This window comes from Bos grunniens, chromosome 10, assembly GCF_055505025.1.
Source record: "Bos grunniens cultivar Pamir isolate PY7600 chromosome 10, Bosgru_T2T1.0, whole genome shotgun sequence".
NCBI classification, from domain to species: Eukaryota; Metazoa; Chordata; class Mammalia; order Artiodactyla; family Bovidae; genus Bos; species Bos grunniens.
In genome coordinates this window covers 73,401,804-73,423,402 of record NC_141174.1, presented here as the reverse complement: position 1 = coordinate 73,423,402, position 21,599 = coordinate 73,401,804, and the positions used below count along the sequence as shown (strand labels likewise).

The 21,599-nt window shown below is 43.6% G+C and overlaps 1 protein-coding gene across 1 annotated transcript; it reads right to left on the bottom strand.

Moving 5' to 3' along the window:
• Positions 1–202: 202 nt before the first annotated feature.
• GREM1 (gremlin 1, DAN family BMP antagonist) lies at positions 203–16,297 on the bottom strand. Its single transcript, XM_086318984.1, has 2 exons — positions 15,713–16,297; positions 203–4,340 (listed from the first exon to the last, which is right to left on the bottom strand). The coding sequence occupies exons 1-2, from the start codon at positions 15,877–15,879 to the stop codon at positions 3,785–3,787; spliced, it is 723 nt and encodes a 240-aa protein (XP_086175110.1). The 5' UTR covers positions 15,880–16,297; the 3' UTR covers positions 203–3,784.
• Between the last annotated feature and the right edge of the window lie 5,302 nt (positions 16,298–21,599).

Sequence of the window (21,599 nt, the reverse complement as noted above, 5' to 3'; positions counted from 1 at the left end):
GCTCACCAGCTTTCCCCTACCTCCAACTGCCATTGCCGGAGGTGTCCTGAAATCCAGTGAGATCTGGAAAGTGTGAATAGAGAATAAATTCCTTTTAAGATCACAAGAGATCTCATGATCTATTTTCTACCTCACTTCCCATGACAAATGAATCCCTGCCCCAGCTCTATCCTGTGAACACTACCAGTGAAACACACACACAAACAGAGAACAGGTTCAATTTATTGGTTGTTCTTTGGGAAAGGTTATATATAACATTATTGGGGTGAAGTTAAATTCTAGTTACAGATTCATAAAACTTTGCTTTCAACCAAATTAGCTTTTATGAAACTACCAAATCCCCCCTTATCCTCATAGACAGCAAAGGACCTTGATCATAGTCTTCATAATTCTCTGTTTTTCAAATGATTAAAGCAGACATAATACATAATGCAGTTGATATTAAATATATTGAGAATGACAAATCAGTAGAACTACTTTCACTCTTTAGCATTAACTTGTCATTTATAAATGTTCTGTACATACATTTTTTATTTTAGATTTTCTCCATAAAAGGACTTGTGGACAATTCATTATTATTTGCTATTAGTATACGCACATTTAATTCTTCCAAAATAACATTTAAGATCTCTCTTAGGATGCCTCAGAAATGTTAACCTTTAAGGAACATTCAGTTATAAAAATAAAAGCTCAGGTCTTGACTCTATAAGCAAGTTCAGATGTGTCAAGATTTTATTGTTTCCCTCTGACCTGATAAAAACCTCCAACAACATACAATGTGCCAGCTTCTTCTTTGCTCAACTCAGAGGAAGTCATATAAAGGAGAAAAAAAAAACAAAAAAAAAAACCATGCTTGAAATCACAGTGACCAAAGGATTTGAGTTAATAATTACATTAAATAACCATAACTTTTTGTTTAACTATTCACATTCCACACAGTGGAAATTATCCTTTCCTCCAGATTATTCGCTTACATTTTTAACTTTGCAGAACTACAATAACAAAAAACAACTTACAGACGCAGGATGTGTGTTTTTCTATTTTAATGCCAAGCACAAAGTGTACATCATAAAATTCATATTTGGTGTTTGGCATTATTTTAATAGGAAAGATCTAGATCACAAATATCTTGCCATAAAAGTTCTACTATAGTAATGAAAAAAACATATCATTACATCATCAGTGATTCCAATACAATATTAACAGATATGGCACTTTCAATAAATGTTGGAAGATGCATGGGACTTGGGCTAGTTTTAATATAGGCACAAAAAGAAAAGCAGACATCCCCTTCTTTGGGTAGTGCTGTGCTTTTAGGGCAATTATGTTGCTTATTATCCCAGTGAAGTTCATTTTGAGCAAATTCTCTTCACTTAAGCCAAATCCAACTTACATGCAAAACTGTGGTACAAGCTACTAAAAGAAGATTCCTGCTGCCAACTTAAGTCATCTCTTTTTAACCAAATTGCAAACTTGTGGCAGTTAAAACAACAAGAGAGATTTGGTGTCTGCTGGTTCTGAATGTCATTTTTCCTCTCTAGTGTGGTTGTATATTTTCAGCTCCTTCTCCTTTCTTCTCTCCCACCCTCAAAATTCTAGCTTAGTATTTGCATGCTTAATTAAATCCATTCTGTGCTTTATTGTTGGGGGATGTGGACGATAGAAGGATTTAGGGCAGGGGCTACCGTGGATGTGAAATGCACAGACTATGTGTTAGCACAAATTCTCCTAGTGTAGAATCATCAGTAGTGAGTTGCAACGTTTTAAAATTAGACTCAATATTTTGGGTGTTCAAGATAACTTTCTGCTTCAAAGTATGGTTCCTATTTAGTTGTTAGTGGGGAGAGCACTGGACCAAAACAAAAATAAAATAAAAGCAGCCTCTTTAGTTGCAATGATTCTTTGAACGCTAGAGCCTTCGTGGGCAAACCTAAATGCAAGTCCTGGTGTTTGTTTCCCATGTTACACATGACTTGGCTGGTGAGATTGAGAAGATGCGAGGCAAAAAGAGTACGGGGTGGGGTGGTTTACATATAAAACCTTAGGCTCGAAGAAAGCAGGTTGGCCAAATCCAACATGCAGGAAGGTTTCCCCACCCTGCACTTTGGCCATTAGATAAATCCTACATAGGCATTGCAAATAACCCAAGTTTAATCAGAGAACAGCAACTATCGCTAGGTTCCGAGTGGCTATAATGTTACATAAATCCTACCAGCAGTAGGACAGCTAATGCACACAAATGCTCTGATTTCTTAACCGGGGTTTCCCTTAGACTCTCAGAAGGTGAAGGAAGAAGCGCAGGTTATATGCCTTACATCTCCTCCCTGCCTTTTAACTACTCCTTAGCCAGAAGCAATTGCCTTCCTTGCCTTACTCTGCTCTGCTCTCCAGCTCAGTCTCTGCTGCTGCTGCTGCTGCTGCAGAGTCATGTCCGACTCTGTGCGACCCCATAGATGGCAGCCCACCAGGCTCCCCGATCCCTGGGATTCTCCAGGCAAGAACACTGGAGTGGGTTGCCATTGCCTTCTCCGGCTCAATCTCCTAACGATGGCTAAGACAGACCCCGAATGAGTGGAAAGGAGCAGGCCCTAAACTCTCTTATCTCAGCCGGGTCCTTGACTGTCAGGTACACTCAGCAGAGACAGTATGTTTTTATCCAACAGGGTTGTGGTTCTCAGAAGCACCACACAGAAACAATGAACCAGGAAAAAGGTGATGATAACCCAGCCAAAAGGACAGATAATAAGGCCTTCTTCTTATGAGGTTTTTGTCTTTTTCCTATTCTTGTGTAGGAGTTTCTGAATTACATCTTTTGTCCATCTGAGGGGCAAAGCAGGAGGGGCTGTTTTGGTTTCACTCACTTGGTTCTGAAAATAGGAGTGGTCAGTATTTATGTTTTAAGTTTGGTATTGAGTTACAGCTAATTTCAACAGTCACGGTGACTGCCAAAGTTAATGATTTTTTGGCAATTCTATTTCTCTTCTTTAAACATCAAGGGAAAATTTGCTAAAGCACGGGTCTCACTGTGTTTGGAGGTTGGCCTTTCCACACTCTGCCCATCTCCCGCCTGAATTTTGCTGCACCAATTGGTCCTCACCTGCAATCTCCCTCTTCTCTCAACCCTCTATCCTTCTTGCCCTTGCACCATCAGCTTCCCCCAGAGTCTGAAAGGTCTTCCCCAAATAGGAAACATTTGCATCTATGGTCAAGCAAGTTGCTTTAGAACCCTTGACAGGGAAGGTGGTGGACAGAAAGTCACTGAGATCCTAAGAGGGGACGGACTGTGAGAGGGAAGAGGAAGGAGGGAAGCAAGCACAGGGTAAAACATCTTTTCCAAGGCCAAGGCAGCACAAAACAGGTCTCATGCCCCCAGGGAAGCCTCTCCATTAATATTCATTTGGAAGGGAGGATCTGGTCCCCAGGAGGGCACAAGGAAGACTGAGGCAGACCCAGACCACAGCCTGCCCACCAACCCCTCCCTACAAAGTGCCTGGGGTAGTAAGTAGCTTGGGTTTTCTGTGTCATCCCGCAAGGAAGCAGATACATTTACATACTAGGAAGTGCCCTCTAGCAGAGACTGTGTTTCCTCTGGTGTCTGCAAACACCCACAGGCACCCACAAACACTCAGGCACACAAACTACGCACTAGCAGGCTCCTGGGAGGAGGCAGCTGGTGGTCTTTCTTGCCTCTAGGTTTCAGCCAAGTAAGAATAAGGTTGATTGAGGTCTGTCTCTGGGCCCGCCTGGGGCCTGCATCCCAAAGACAGGCTGGGTGTGCCTGGCTTTAATCCAAATCGATGGATATGCAACGGCACTGCTTGACACGCGTGACCCTCTTCTTCTTGGTGGGTGGCTGGAGTTCAGGACAGTTGAGAGTGACCATCATGGTGGTGAATTTCTTGGGCTTGCAAAAGGAGCAGGACTGAAAGGAGCCCTCCTCTTTCCGGATGTGCCTGGGGATGTAGAAGGAGTTGCACTGGCCGTAGCAGAAGCGGTTGATGATGGTACGGCTGTTGCAGCCCTCCTCGTGGATGGTCTGCTTCAGCGGCTGGGTTTTGCACCAGTCTCGCTTCAGGTATTTGCGCTCGGTCACATGCAGGGCCTCCTGGCTGGACTCCAGCACCTCCTCTCCGGGCATGGCAGTGCCCCTCCCCTGGCCCCGCCCCCGGTTCCTGGAGCCAGGCTGCTGGGGAGACTGAGTCTGCTCGGAGTCATTGTGCTGGGCCTTGTCTGGTGGGGGGATAGCCCCTTGGGACCCCTTCTTTTTCCCCTCAGCAGCTGGCAACAGGGTCCCCAAGAGGAGAAGCAGGGCTCCCACAGTGTAGGCTGTGCGGCTCATGCTAAAGAGAAGAGACAGAGAGAGGAGGCATGAAAAACGTAAAAGTTAATTAACAAAAGCATTAATAAAACAGCCAGTATTTTATCAGGCACTTGGTAAACACTTGATGTAAGTGATTTCTTTTGTTTTCACAATATCTCCAGGAATTAGGTACTGCTATTCTCATTACCCTCTGACCCATGAAGCCATGTATTAGCTCATCCAGAGTTATACAGCAAATAAGCCAAGATATGGACTCAACTGGGAATTCCAAGGTGGCTGAGTGGTAAAGAATCTGCTTGCCAATGCAGGAAACTCAGGAGACACAGGTTCAGTCCCTGGGTAGGGGAAGATCTCCTGCAGCAGGAAATCCCATGAACAATGTGCATGTATGTTCAATCACTCAGTCGTGTTGGACTCTTTGCGACCCTATGGACTGTGGCCCACCAGGCTCCTCTGTTCATGGGATTCTCCAGGCAAAAATACTGGAGTGGGTTGCCATTTCCTCCTACAGGGGATCTTCCCAACCCAGGAATGGAACCTGCATCTCCTGAGTCTCCTGCACTGCAAGCAGATTCTAAACCACTGAGCCATCAGGGAAGCCCACTCGTGAGCCATACAAAAAGGCAAAAAATATGACACCAAAAAATGATTCCCACACCACCACCTGCCCAGGTCAGAAGGTGTCCAATATGCTACTGGGGAAGAGCAGAGGGCAATTACTAATAGCTTCAGAAAGAATGAAGTGGCTGAGCCAAAGCAGAAATGACTCTCAGTTGTGGGATGTGTCTGGTGGTGAAAGTAAACTCCGATGCTGTAAAGAACAATATTACATAGGAACCTGGAATGTTAGGTCCACAAATCAAGGTAAATTGGACATGGTCAGGCAGGAAATGGCAAGATTGAACATCAACATCTTAGGGATCTGTGAACTAAAATGGACCGGAATGGGCAACTTTAATTCAGATAACCATTATTATCTACTACTGTGGGCAAGAATCCCTTAGAAGAAATGGAGTAGCCTTCATAATCAACAAAAGAATCTGAAATGCAGTACTTGGGTGCAACCTCAAAAATAACAGAATGATCTTGGTGCATTTCCAAGGCAAACCATTCAACATCATAGTAATCCAAGTCTATGCCCCAACCACTGCTGCTGAAGAAGCTGAAGTTGACCAGTTCTGTGAAGACTGACAACACCTTCTGGAACTAACACCAAAAAAAAAAAATGTCCTTTTCATCACAGGGGATTGGAATGCAAAAGTAAAGTCAAGAGGTACCTGGAATAACAGGCAAGTTTGGCCTTCGAGTACAAAATGAAGCAGGGCAAAGGCTAACAGATTTGTCAAGAGAACATGCCGGTCATGGCAAACACTCTTTTCCAACAACCCAAGAGACAGCTCTACACATGGACATCACCAAATGGTCAATAATTAAATCAGACTGATTATGTTCTTTGCAGCTGAAGATGGAGAAGCTCTATCCAGTCAGCAAAAATAAGACTGGGAGCTGACTGTGGCTCAGATCATGAGCACCTTGTTGCAAAATTCAGGCTTAAACTGAAGAAAGTAGGGAAAACCACTATATCATTCAGGTATGACCTAAATCAAATCCCTATGATTATACAGTGGAGGTGATCAATAGATTCAAGGTATTAGATCTGGTAGAGTGTCTGAAGAACTACGATTGGAGGTTCATAACATTGTACAAGAGGCAGTGACTAAAACCATCCCAAAGAAAAAGAAATGCAAGAAGGCAAAATGGTTGTCTAAGGAGGCTTTAAAATAGCTGAGAAAAGAAGTGAAAGGCAAGGGTAAAGGGAAAAATATACCCAAATGAATGCAAAGTTACAGAGAATAACAAGGGAAGATTAAAAAAAAGAGGGGGGGCGCTTAAGAGAAAAATGCAAAGAAATAGAGAAAAACAATAGAACAGGAAAGATTAGAAATTTCTTCAAGATATAAAGGGAACATTTCAAGCAACGATGGACATGATAAAGAACAGAAATGGTAAGGACCTCCCAGAAGCAGAAGAGATTAAGAACAGGTGACATGAATACACAGAAGAACTGTAGAGAAAAGGTCTTAATGACCAGGATAACCATGATGGTGTGGTCACTCACCTAGAGCTGGACATCCTGAAGTGTAAAGTAAGCGAATGGGGGTGATGGAATTCCAGTTGAGCTATTTAAAATTCTAAAAGTTGATGCTGTTAAAGTGCTGCACTCAAAAAAAGTTGCTCAGTCATGAGTCATGTCAGATTCTTTGAGACCCCATGGGCTGTAGCCTGCCAGGCTCCTCTGGCTATGGAGTTCTCCAGGCAAGAATACTGGAGTGGGTAGTCATTCCCTTCTCCAAGGGATCTTCCTGAGGTCTCCTGCATTGCAGGCATATTTATTAACTGAGCCACCAGGGAAGCCCCCAGTATGTCAGCAAGTTTGGAAAACTTAGTAGGGGCCACAGGACTGGGAAAGGTCAGTTTTCATTCCAATTCCAAAGAATGCATTGCCAAAGAATGTTCAGATTACTGCACAACTGTCTGTGTTTCACATGCTAGCAAGGTCATTCTGCTCAAAATCCTTCAAGCTAGGCTTCAGCAGTACATGAACCAAGAACTTCCATATGTACAACCAGGATTTAGAAAAGGAAGAGGAACCAGAGATCAAACTGCCAACATTCGTTGGATCATAGAGAAAGGAAGGAATTCCAGAAAAGCATCTACTTCTGGTTCATTGACTATGCTAAAGCCTTTGACAGTTTGGATCACAACAAACTGTGAAAAATTCTTAAAGAGATGGAAGTACCAGACTGCCTTACCTGTCTCTTGAGAAACCTGTATGTGGGTCAAGAAGCAACAGTTAGAACTGGACATGGAACAACTGACTGGTTCTAAATTGGGAGAGAAGAAGGACAAGGCTGTGTACTGTCACTCTGCTTATTTAACTATATGCAGAGTACATCATGCAAAATGCCGGGCTAGATGAATCACAAGCTGGAATCAAGATTGCCAGGAGAAATAACCTCAGATATGCAGATGATACTATTCTAATGGCAGAAAGTGAAGAGGAACTAAAGAATCTCTTGATGAAGATGAAAGAAGAGAGTGAAAAAGCTGGCTTGAAATTCAGCATTAAAAAAATAAAGATCATGGCATCCAGTCCCATCACTTCATGGCAAATAGTAGGTGAAAAAGGAGAAGCAGGGACAGATTTTTCTCTTCTTGGGCTCCCAAATCACTGCGGATGGTGACTACAGCCATGAAGTTAAAAGATGCTTGCTACTTAGAAGAAAAGCAATGACAAACTTAGACAGCATATTAAAAAGCAAAGATATCACTTTGACGACAAAGGTCCATATAGTCAAAGCTATGGTTTTTCCAGTAGTCACTTATGGATGTGAGAGTTGGACCATAAAGAACGGAGAGCACAGAATTGCTGCTTTTGAATTGTGGTGCTGGAGAAGATTCTTGAGAATCCCTTGGACTGCAAGGAGATCAAACCAGTCAACCCTAAGGGACATCAACCCTGAATATTCATTGGAAGGACTGATGCTGAAGCTGATGCTCTAATACTTTGACCACTGGAGAGCTGACTCATTGGAAAAGACCCTGATGCTGGGAAAGTTTGAAGGCAAAAGGAGAAGGGGCTGGCAGAGGATGAGATGGTTAGACAGCATCACCGACTCAACAGACATAAATCTGAGCAAACTCTGGGAGGCAGCGAAGGACAGGGAAGCCTGGTGTGCTGCAATCCATGGGGTTGCAAAGAGTAGACATGACTTAGCAACTGAACAACAACAAATACCATGATGCACTTCCAAATGATGAAACATGTCCTTCACATATATGTGTGTATGTGCATGGATGTATATATGAAATTTACAAGGTAGAAAGTGGGCACAAGAAAACAGGTGTGTGCAAATATTTACATAGGTAAGTGCCAGAGATATGTTGAATAAGTTTATGATAGTGAATTATTATGACTGGGTCTGGAGTTAGATATGGGTCAGCAGGAACAATGGCATATGAACAATGGCAAAAAATTAAAATAAGAGAAGAGGAGGCTATAGGAAAACTGACCAAAAAGAAAAAAAAAGGAAAGCAAAGATGGAGAGAGAGAAAAATGAATGGAATGAGGAGTGTAAATCAGAGAAAGGAAGACTATTTTAAAGCAGTATATTCAGGGAAGGTGGGGCAGACAGAGAAGGAAGAACAGGAGATGTATATTTTTCAAAAGGAGGGTGCAAGAGAGAAGCATCAGAGTATTAAGATTGTCCTGGGACAGTATTTCTCAAACCTGATTTTGCAGACAATCACCCAGGGATATTGTTACAATGCAGATTGTCATTCAGTAGGTCTGCCTTTCTTTTTTTTTTCCTACTGATTTTTTTTTAATTTATTTATTTTAATTGGAGGCTAATTACTTTACAATATTGTATTGGTTTTGCCATACATCAACATGAATCCACCACGGGTGTACACGTGTTCCCCATCCTGAACCCCCCTCCCACCTCCCTCCCCATGCCATCCCTCTGGGTCATCTCAGTGCACCAGCCCCAAGCATCCTGTATCCTGAATCAAACCTGGACTGGCAATTCATTTATTATATGATATTACACATGTTTCAATGCCATTCTCCCAAATCATCCCCCCTTCTCCCTCTCCCACAGAATCCAAAAGACTGTTCTATACATCTGGGTCTTTTTTGCTGTCTTGCATACAGGGTTATCGTTACCATCTTTATAAATTCCATATATATGCGTTAATATACCGTATTGGTGTTTTCCTTTCTGGCTTACTTCACTCTGTATCATAGGCTCCAGTTTCATCCACCTTATTAGAGCTGACTGAAATGTATTCTTTTTAATGGCTGAGTAATACTCCATTGTGTATTTGTACCACAGCTTTCTTATCCATTCATCTGCTGATGGAAGGTCTGCCTTTCTCACAAGCTTGAAACAGCAAGGTCTGTGGTATCCACAGCTATGGGGCATGGAAGGTGCTATGAAAATGTGAAAGGATTTTCTTTTCAATGAGTGCAGTTTCAAATTCACAGCCTCCCTCCTCAGGCTGTAACAGCGAGCCTGATGGATCCTGAGGCTTTCCCTGTCTTGCACCACCATTATGGTTCTGAACCCAAGGACACAGCTGTGAAGCACACATTTGCCTGCTCCCTTCTGACCACCAGTGTGAAACAGGATGACCACTAAGTGCAATTGAATAGTAACCTCATCACAACCCCCTAGGAACAATACAGGCTGGAATTAGTAGCAACAGTTACCTTTCAAAAACAAAGGCAGGGTAGAATCTACATCCTCTAAGGGGCAAGTCCTGTAGTAAAGACCATGCAACCCTAAGGATAATGTCAAATTAAGACACTATGAAAATCAAGATATTCTTAAATGGCACCTTTTAAACATTAACCTAATACTTTTGGGCAAGTTCAAGTTTGGAGCTGATAACGTGACATTTAGCTCCCGCTCTGACTGCAGACTCCCTGGCTTTTGTCAGTTTATGTTACAACATCCCTGTTCTTTAAACAGAGCCTTTTTGGCCTCAACAACAACAAAAAATTAATTTCTTTGTTTTGTATTAAAAAAAAAAATCGCTCATGAGGACAACCCAGTTATAAAACAGTCTGATTTTCTCCAGAGACCAGGATAACTTGAGCCATGACAATCCAGTCTCCTGAGCAAATATAGTGTGAATTTGGGAAGCTTTCAAAGTTTCTGTTCTTCACTCAATTCCAGGCCAGGATCTAAACTAAAATTCAGTCTCTGCCCATTTCCAAGAGGAGCACATAAGACAGCCTTATCTTCCCCATCGTTCCTAAAAGGGGCCTCCAGAAAAACTGAAGCCTCCAGAGCAAGAGTGCAGAGCCAGGATCACAGAGGCCAATCTGAGACTTGACCAGGAATGTATGATGACCTCACAGGACAGGTTCAAGTCATGGGGTCATGGGGCCAGCCCTACCTACAAACATCTATCCAAAAAATGCAGTTTTCTTTCTCTTCACCTCTTAGGACCTTCTTTATATTCATCTTTTCCTATCTGGCATTTTTCCATCTGTCATTAAATAAAACCAAGTTTGAGAGTTCTAAGGGCTTATTCATTACCTCCTCTTTCATTCCTGGCAGAGTGGGCTCTCTTTTATTCAGTAATGATTATTATGGACCACACTGACCAGCAAAACTTCTGTTCTTTGCATTTAAAATGCATTCCCACAAGCTGATGAGCAGAGCCAACTTTCGATTTCTGTCTCCTTCTAGCCTTGGGAGCTTCTTAATATTTCTCCTTTTTCTAGGAAAACTCCAAATACCCACTACTTTTTACCAGGTCCCTGGAGAACACCGTGGGGTTTATTTTCCCATTGAAGCCATTGGATTCACTTGGGCAGAAACCAAGAGTAAAGCAGTAAATTCAAAATTAGTCAACTGTGGTTTTCTGTTTTAATTTGGACCAACTTCCTGTTCCTATGGGAGTGTGCAAACCCCATAAGAAAAAGGGGTCTAGAGTGATAGATTGTTTTTAAGAAAAGTAAATTTTTTCTCAAAATAAGATTTATTATGTGTGAAAAAATATTATGAAATGGCTACACAGAAATTTAAAGCTTACTCTTAAATATCTTCAGCTTTTGAGTTCTTAAATCTTATAATAGTTATTTGGAGAGAAGGAAAAAAACAACTTTATGAATCTCAGTCAACAGAGACCTCAACTTCTTAGAGCAATGCTCTGAGAACTCTGCATATCCCACATGAGTATGGTGGGAGGTGGGGGCACCAGGGGGATGAAAACTATACTTAGTGGTAGTACCAGGGCTCTGTCAAGTCATCGTGATCAATCACTCAACCTCCCCCCACACCAAATGATCTTGATCATGCATTGAAGGAAATAGGACTGATGTGTTCTTGAAATTCCAATTGTATTGTCACTAAATTACAATCTATAAATATCTAGACATGAGGGAAACCAAGAAACTATAAATTTCTTGTAGATAAATTCTTCACCTTGACATCTAGCAGAGTGCCCCATTATAAAAAATAGAAGCATAGGCCAACCCAAATTTAGGTCTTATGGATTATCACCCATGTTCAACCATGAGCTGGAAACATTTCTGGTAACTTGCATTCTGAAATGACCCACTCACATTATTAAATTAAAGCTGCAACTCATGGACCCAGAGTGCAGCAGACACCTACAAAGATTTCCCTTATTTCTCCTTTGCAGACAATATTCTTCTTTCCAAAGTCTGCCCCTCAATGCACTTCTGCTTCACCAAATCATGTGATTATATTTTCATGGTGAGTTTTCTCTGCAACTGTTTCCCACCAGCAAGACCCACCCACCCCTACCTTTTTTTCCCCTTTACCACGGTCCTCCCCTCTAATCCACTTGTCCCAGAGGACATAGATACTCTCAAAGTATGTCTTCTCTCCCTGATGCTTTCCTTCAGGTTACTCTGAGTGATCAAAAGCAAACATCTGCCCAAAGATAACCCGTATCAGCCACCACTGTCCTGTGCAGGTCACGGTGATTTATTCTAACCTTCACCGGCCGTAAGAATACAATCATCTAATTCTTGGGAATGAGGAATAAAAGTGCTGTGTGTAACCTGTTTCTAATATCCTCAGTGTCTTTGGGAAAGTTTAGGCCAGCTCCTTTCAGCACTCTTCTCGCCGTATTTCTCATTTTAGCTAACCAACCTGCTTGTAATCAGTTAAATGGAGTGCTGAGTGGGATTAACAGTGAGGAGACAATGATCAGCAAGCCAGATGTCTGTGGCTGAATGTCTGATCAATGTTTTAGAAAGCTATTCAACAGGCGTGACAGCAAATTATTCACCAGCATTAAAAAGAAAAAAGAAAAAGATGGAAATGACAGCAAAGGCTCTAAGTGCAGGCCCAATTATAGAAGACCCTATTTCTTTTTCTTAGGACTAAATCTTTAAGGACAAACATTTTAAATTGGATCTTTACTTTTTAGAAAGATAGTCAAATTTTAGAAACTGAGCAGTGATGTTCTAAAGAATCTAGTGGGTTGATTTTCTGTTTTCAGACAATTTGTACCAAGATGGTTGGCAAACTAGTGGAGGATAAATCTCACCTGTGTGTACTGCAAGCACACCAAGTGCGTCTTTTCTATACTGAAGACCACTCAGGCTAAGTCAGGCTGGGGCCCAACATCACAGAGGGCATAGAGAAGCATCTCAGGGGCTCTCCAGGCTCTTGGAAGATTTTTTTTTGGTGAAGTTAATGATAGTATACAATTTTTTGCGGTCAACAAGAAACAAGTTGGAAAGTAATCAATGTTAAATGTTTACTAAGCGGCACAATTGAGAGACAGCCAAATCATAGGTTCTATGTTGTAGTAAAAGGTGTGTGTTGATCTCTGTGTGAGCAGGACTTGGGATTTAATTTCAAAACCATCTTATGGTACACCATGAGGTCCTAAAATGTTACTGCCTCTCCAAATGCCACCACTCATAATAAGAATGGTGGCATTACACCACCTAACCTATATTTTTAAACCCTATGTGAGGCAATATACTCAGTTCTGACAGAACTTTATAATTGATTTTTTACAACAAAATAGGAGGTAGATAATATTGTCTTCCTTTTACCGACCAGGGAATCTAGACTCTGAAAAGTTAGGAGTTTATCCAAGGTCACACAACTCCTCATGGGGAAATCGGGGTTTGAGTCCCATTCTTCTGAGCCCCCAAACACATGTCCTTAAGAACTATTCTAAGGACACACAGCACAATGTTTAATAAGGGACACAAGGACTTGTTTCTAATGCAATCAAATTTGAGGAATATTGTAACTCAAATAATTCTCTGTTTTGCTCATACGTGAAGAAAAAAACCTTTCTGATCCCAGGAAATACTGTTGTACTTCACATTTCTAAGTGCGTGTGTTAAAACTAAGACAATTCCTTGCAGATGCAAAACATAGGCTGATAACACTGGCCTGGTGTGTGCCTTTCAGTTGGATGCTAAGTCACCTCCCCTACCTGTCCCATGCCTTTTACATACATTTAGGTTTTCCATCTGTCCTTCACTTTGTTCTGCACTGCTTTGCTGCTGACAAGCATTTCTTGGGAGAGGGGTTTGTGGCCTAAAATTTCTTGGCATTATATCATTTTTAATGCTTAAACCTTAAGAGCTTCAGTATAAAGACAAGGCAGGCAGCTTTCATTCAGAGATGTGGGGATGTAATAGGTTTCTACTCTCCCCCGTGTAGCCCTTCACCTAAAACTAGGTTAGCCAACTTGAATTTCCCATAGATCCGTGCATGGGTTAGCAAAACATTTCTCTCAAAATGAACTTTTAAGAAAATAGGAAACCTGTGAAATTACAAAGTTTACAAAACACTTTAATTCCTACAATGACCTGGGGGTTAAATACACACACACACACACACACACACACACACACACACACACACCTCAGCACGACACCCAGCAACCAAGTTCTAGAGAGCCCTTAAATAATTAATACTAACAATTTGGAGTGTGCAATTTATTCAGTGATGGTTACTGGATCACCTACTGTTGTAAGCTGGAGTGTACCAGAGAGGAGAACGAATATGTGGTTTTCTGAAAATACTTCTTTCCCTCGTTGCTTTGAAAAGTCCACCCTTTCAAGTCCCCCTCTTTCAAAAAAAAAGAAAAAGAAAAAGACTTGGGGGCTGAAAAGCCCTGGGGTGAAAGAAGACTCCTTGCCCTGGGATGGGGGTTATCTTAAACTCTTCTCCGCTATTTATTTATCTTGTGTGTACAGTCAGAGAAAGCCACTACTCTGGGGTCCCTGGGGCAGTTTAAATCCCTGGTGACCCACTTAACACAATAGATTATTTTAATCAACTCGTGTCCTGGCACCATCTCGAAGAGGAACGTAAACACGCGCTCACCGCTTGGATCTGCTCTTTGCAGCCGGAGATCCAATTTCCTACCGATGGTCGCCTCTCTGCCCTTGTACCATTTAAGAAGAGACTTTTAACCCCTAATTTCGAGGCTGTATTTCTGTCTAAAAGAGTCGGGATTCAGAGACGGAAGGGGAGGAGAAGGCAGCAGTCACCAGATTCTACACGGGAGCCCCTTCGGGCCAGCTCTGGGCGCGCTGGCAGGGCTTCACTGGAGAGACTCCTGTCTGCCCCCTGCCTCGCCCGGGGTACCTTATCAGCGCCCCGCTCTGGGAAAAGCCTGGCTGGGGCGCCCCCAAGGCGGTGCTGGGATCCGAAGACAAAGCCAAGTCAGAACGGTGGCGCGTCTGTTTTTCCCAAGCCAGAAATCTACAAATAACTCCAACTGGCAAGGTGACGGCCCCCGACACCCTACCAGCCCCTGACTCTGCTCCGTGGGCTGCAGAGCGGTCAGCAAAGAAGGCGGGTGAAGACGAAGGATGACCTGGGCTTCCAAGCGGGGGACCAGCCTCCCGCTGCCAGTCCCGCGTCGTCCGCGCAGCGATACGCTGCAGGGTCCACTCGGACACAAATTAGGGAGGTACTCGCGGAATTAGGATCCGATGGATTGTCACTGCCCAGCGCCTGGACGTCCGGGGTTCAGTCGAGTCGCGCATGGGGCAGGAAGAATCCTAGAAGAGGAAACGCAGCACCCAAGAGTGCGCAGCCCGCAAGTACTGGTGTGTGCTATTTGCGGTGTGAGCACCATGGGCTCGCGGGCCTCGGCGTCCCGGACCGCTCACCGTACCTCACCGGTCCGGTTACCTGACCCTCGGGTTTCCGCCGCGGCTGAACTCCGCGGCTCCGCCGTTGCCCAAGTCTCCATCTCACCTTGAGGATAAGCAAATGGATACATCGCTCATTCTCAGGATCTTCCACCCCATGGCAGGATCAGTCACAGCCCTCCGACGGGCGCGCCCTGAAGTCTCCAGACCCAGAGTTCCGCCTCAAACACAGGGGACCCTCTCGTGGCAACTTTTCCCGTCGTCTGTGGTCGAGCCGAAGGTTCCTGCTGCTCCCCACTACTCCCCGGCGCTCATTCTCCCTCTGCTACTGCGCTCTGTACGCACGGTCTCCGCGCCCTCACCCAGCAGGCACGCCTGGCAAGCGTGGCTGCCACGCACACTAGCAGAGTATTAGCGGAGCTCCGGGAGGTGGCAATGGGATGCGGGGTTCTTGCTCTTAACATCCTCTTTCCCAGTCATGCATGCCCTGCACACTGCACAAGGTGAGGTCAAGGCAGCCAAGACCTTGGGCACGAAGGACCCCGCGATGGTTCTTGAGGGTTCACCCAGGGAACGCGGGGCCTCGGCCTGAGCGCAGGAAGGGATGTCGCGCACCGAGCGGGACGCGGGAGTCGTTTCCCGACCCCTACACACATATACATACACACCCACACACACACACATACACACGCCTGCGTCTCCGCGCTCACCTGTCAATGCAGCGGGCCTTCGGGGCCTGCGCTCTCGACGCGTGGCGCGGTGTGCGGCCGCGGCCAGAGCCGCCCGGGCTCCGCGTGGGGTCAGCGGGACAGAGAGTACCGCTCTTGCGGCACACTGGGTCGCCCGGTCCGCGGAGGGCGCACCGAGTGAGGGGCATCGCGCCGTCTCCCGTTTAAATGCCGGCGGCGGAGCGCGGCGCCCGGGGCCGCGCCTCTTCATTGGCCAGGCGCCGCCGCCGCCGCGGGACCCGCTATCCGCCCCCTTTCCCGGTACTGCCCCCGCCCCCCGCACCCCTCCTGCCTCCCCGCGGGGTCCCCTCTCTCTGCCGGCCTCGCCTCTTTGTCTGCTCCCCCCGCCCGGACCGGCTGGGAGAGGTCACCCCAGGGAACTGCGCCTGGAATGCACAGCAAATCACATTTTCCGCTCCCGTTGGAGGGGGAAGCGCGGGAGGAAATCCCCCCGGCTCTCGGCCCCTCATTCCTCCTCCGCCCCAGGCCTGGGCTTTTCCTCTCGTCGGCCCCGCGACGCGCTCGTTCGCGGAGACTGCACAGGGAAGAGCAAGATCTCCGTGGGATCGCGACAGATGAGGCGATTCTTTTCCGGTGGAGGCAGCGGGACTGCCGGGAGCTCGGGTTGAGCGGTCGCCGCGGCTCTGGTGCGGCTCCGCCCGAGGCCCCCAACTTCGAGGGCGCTGACCCCGGCGCCCCCGTTAACCTCGGCGGGCTCGCTGGCCGCCAGCAGGAGCCTGTCGCCAACATAACACCCTTCTCTCCTAGCCCGCCACGGGCGCTTTCAGCTCAGATGCCGGCGGCCTCGGCTGTGAGTGTACAGAGGGAGTAACGGGGGGCAGAATAACCGAAAAGGACCCTAAAAATCTAAAATGCAAAGTCAAGGTTTCCATGCAGATTACTTTTAAAAGGGAGAGAACAGTCGCTAGGAGAGAAGAGGTTTTCGGTAGCAAGTTGAAGATGAATAAATCAAGAAAATAAAACGTCAGACGAGGAAATAACTCTCTAGAAATGGAAGACAAAAACCTACGTATGTGTAAAACCGATGTCACATTCTGTATTCATTACTGAGAACCCGATGAAGAGTGGCGAACATATCAAGCGCAGAAATTTTTTTTTAAAGATGAGCGAACACTTTGATTTGTTCTCTTAGCTTGGAAATCGGTTCCTCAAAGAGGCCGTAAACTTTTGTGTGTCGACGTTAGAAGTCCGTGCAAAAATCGACCCGGCTGCAAGGTTTGCAGACCGGCTCCAACAGCGAGGTCAGATGATGACGTTGAAAAACATTTGTTACAGAAGGAAATCTGAAGGTGTTTGTACTGACTACAGCAAAATAAACAAAACAATGAAACCCATCAAAAGGTACTTGTGAAACATTCGTGATTTAAGTACTTAGCTTAAGAAAACAAAACAAACCCCCAAACAGCCTGGATTTTTTTTTCTGTCTAGGCAGGCATTAGGGGGAGAGGGCAAGAAGTATTGAACTCCTTCTAGATGATGTTAGGAACTTGAAATCGATTTTTCAAAATAAATGAAACAAGAAGGAAGTCTGCATTAAATCACTATCTAGAGAATCTTCATCAATCTGCATGTTTTGTTTGTGCAGACGGCAGTTTCTACCCATGAACTCAGTGCTGCACTTTAAATGTTTTCAGTAATTTTTTGTTTAAAAAAAAAAAAAGCCATAGTTTGACCCATAGTTTCTAGTTGCCTGCAAGATTCAAACATTCAACAGGGCTCAAAGACTTATCTTGGTCAAGTGGACTGCAGGAGAGATACACAGAAATATACAAAATATTTAGGCAATTAACAGCCCAGCCAAAGCCCACCAAGCTGTAGGAGCCAGCTGCTCTCTGCGTGTGTAAACTATTCCACCAAAGAAAAGGAAGCATATTTTACAGATTCATAAACTCCTTCTAATCTAAAATCAGCGCTTTAGTCATGGGTTGTTTTTTTTTTTTTTTTTTTTCAAGACTCATATAAATTGATCCAAATAAAACTACAGGGACAGAGTTTACCTCCTACATTGGAAGTAATTGTTTTAGAGCCCCAACACTCTGGTTTTGTATATCTCAATCTATCTCCATCACTATCTCTATCTAGTAAATGTTGTTAATTGCTAGGATTCCTCCTCAGGAGGCTTCTCAGATCACACTCCCTACAGTAGAAACACCCCCACCCCACCCCGCTACCCCACAGCTCTTTGCCTCATTTCACTGCATCATTTTTCTTCTTTGCCATTTTCTCTCCCTCCCACTAGAATGTAAGCTTCATGAGAGTGGGCACTTTGTCAGTCTTTGTCACTTTGATTCCACGAAGTACGTAGAATACAGAGCGTCTAACACAGACTTGGGGTTCAATAAGTAGCTGTGGATTGGGAATATTCATCATATGCCCACTTGGTATGATTATCAGCTGAACCAATCCTGAGGATATATCCATCATAGGCCCTCCCCTTGCAGAGTTTATAGTCTACTCTGTTTGTAAATATTTATATAGAAAGTTAAGCTTTCTGCCTCACATTTGTGTTTCCACAGCTCTCAACCAGTCATTGCAAACCATTATCCAATCTAGATGAAGGCATAAGAGTAAAAATTCTTCAGACCTCTTTAACCATAATTACATAATTGAAACCTGCTCTTACTAAGAGAGGGAAGAAGAAGAATGACTCCATGTAGGCAAACTTAAAATTTGAAATCTGAGATGCCTAAACAATAATCACTAAATGATAAATTTCACTTACAGAAATCACTCTCAAATTAATTTGAGGCTGTTATGAGAGAAGTGACAGTGCTGCTCAGCTACTGGTTTATAAAAGGAAAGTCCATTTCTCTTGTTTTGCTCACCTATCTATAAAACGTGTTTCTCTCCATCTAACTCACAAGATGCTAAGAGGAGGCTACTCTCCCAATCTGGAGAAGAAATTTGAAGGCCTTTGCATGGAAGTTTTTGCTTAGGTCTGCTAAAGCTATTTATGTCTGTTTCCTTAATTTCAGAGACCGTGTATGCCATCTTGCATTGGCTTAAAAAAGAATAAAGCCCTTTGTCCATTTGGAACTGACCTTATGTGGTGATGGTACAGTCACTAAGTTGTGTCTGACTCTTATATCCCATGGACTGTAGCCAGCTAGGCTCCTCTGTCCATGGGATTTTCCAGGCAAGAATACTGGAGTGGGTCGCCATTTCCTTCTCCAGGGGATCTTCCTAACCCAGGGATCGAACGTGGGTCTCCTGCACTGCAGGCAGATTCTTCACTAACTGAGCTACAGAGTTATGTGTTCCTCCTTAAAAAAATGTGATAGTAATTCTGACAATGATTACAGAGAAAAATATTTGCAATGGTCAAATAACAGTTAAATAATTTACATTCAGAATAGATTCTTTTTATAAAGTAACAAGAAAACAATTCCACAAATAGCTCGATATGAGTTGGCAAAGCACATGACCAGGCATTTCACAAAAGAAGGAAACTGAACAGCCAATAAACATGAAAAGATGCAGATTATACTAGTAAATTGTGAAATGCAAATAGAAATAAGAAGGTGCCCTTGGTAATTAAATGTATTGCCAATGAGACTGTAAATTGGTACAACCATCTCAGAGAATAATTTGTCAAAATGTGATAAAATTAAACAGGCACCCAGTATGCTGTGCTGTGCTTAGTTGCTCAGTCATGTCTGACTCTTTGCGACCTAAAGGACTATAGCCCACCAGGCTCCTCTGTCCATGGGGATTATCCAGACAAGAGTACTGGAATGGGTAGCTGTTCCCTCCTCCAGGGATCTTCCTAACCCAGGGATCAAACCCAGATCTCCCACGTGCAAGTGGATTCTTTACCATCTGAACCACCAGGAAAGCACAGACCTAGTGTACCACCCTGCCATTCCACTTCTAGGCAGACACCTTAGAAGAACTTGAGCGCATGTATGAGGAATAGAAACTTATATGAGGACTTCTATTGTGGTTTGTTTATAACAATCTTAGTGCCTATTAACAAGAGTAGGAGAAGGCATAATAAATTATTTTATCCATACAACAAAATGCTTTACAGTTACTAAAAAGAATGTTCTAGATTTTTCTATTTCAACACAACAGCTCAAAAACCTAGGGATGTTTGAAAAAAAGCAAGTTGTAAAATGATACAAGCAGTATGACACCATTATGTATATTTTATAATAAACATATAAAACAATAGTATAAATTGTTTATGGAAACATATGTGTTCATGTAAATATATAAATAGTGACTTGGAAACCAGACCCTTGATGGTGCCCACCAGAATAGAGTGGGGGAGGGAGTTGAACTGGGGGTTCAAAGACAAAAGAAATTTCAACTTTATAATGCTGTTGAAAGTTTTCTTTTTAAAAAAATATTAAAATTAATGTGAAAAAATGTTGACAGTTTTCATCTCTGGGTGTGGGCACATGGATATCTGTTAGACTATTCTCTTCGTATTTTGGTTATTTTTTCAAATTTCTCAAAATTAAAAAAAAAAAAGGATTTGATCTTTCTATCATGATTTCAAGAGTGATTTTGATCCTCATATGGGCCCTGAAGACTCTTCCTTTCTAAGTGTCCTCTGTAACCAGCTCTAATCAAGATAGGCAGGCTTTCAGAACACATCCAAGCCCTTACTGGTATCTGTCTGTCTGCAGATCTGTCTGAGAGTCAACTCCTGCCTAGTTACCTTGTTCTTCACACATAAGCAGTAAATTGTTGACTGGTTTTCTGTATATTCAAAAATGCATGTTCATGTGAAAATTCTGAACAATGCTGCCAAATGAAAGGCTGAATCATGCAAATTTTAATACAGTTTGGACTTAATTCTATACAAGTATTTATTGTTCACCTTACATGTACAGTGCAGTACATAAAAGGCGAAAGCAAAAAATATGGACCAAAGCATGAAAGTCCTTCCCAGTAGATATGTGGACATGGTGGAAAACACTGAACTGGGAGTCAGAAATTCATTTTTCTGATGCAGCATAGGAACCAAGTGCCCCTGGGTTAGATATTTAAACCTTCTAAGCCTGAATTCAATCATCAGGATTATAGGAATGGTAATAATACCAACCTCTAGGTGGGTGATGGAACTAAGTAACATACGCTCCGTGAAAGTGCCAGGCTCATAACAAACACATAATAAACAATGGTATCTGCATGCATACTAGAGTTCAACTGGTAGCTAAAACAAGACAACAAAACTATAATATCAGCATAAGTCATGTCTTTGACTCTTAATTTCACAGTGCGTAATGCAATGGATGCCACATAGTAGGTGGTTGATAAAGCTCGATGAGTACTTGCAGGGGGAAAAGAAGAAAGAGAGGAAGGAAGAGAGGGAAGGGGGAAAGAGGGAGGAAGGAAAGGAGAAGAAATGGAAAGGAGAAAAAGAAATGAAAAGAAGCAGTCCTGTTTCAGTAAATGGCACAGCAACTTCTATTTTTGGTAAAACCAGTGAAGAGTATAAATACCCCACAGAGGGGCAGAGCAAAAAAGCAAACCCTTCTGGCTCTCTTCTGTCTGCGTCGTAAGAATCACTTTAACCCAAACTTACAATCCTCAGGATGTTTTCACTGCAGTGACAAAACTTGAGAAAAAGAGACCAGAAGATACCTGAACACATAACAAGACAGGCTGAAGCTCTGCCAGCCGGGGTCTACTGGCAGAGACATGAGACTGAAACAAGACAGACAGAGACAGAAATGTATCACTCGGCAAAAATTCACATCCCCAGTGCCAGAATATAACAGAACCTGATGGATATGAAGATCCCATCCTTGTGTGTAGACTCAGTGACTCTTGTTCAGTCTGAAAAGTTTCCATTTGTTTTGACCTCTCTGATGTGACCTCACTCTTAGAAAAAATT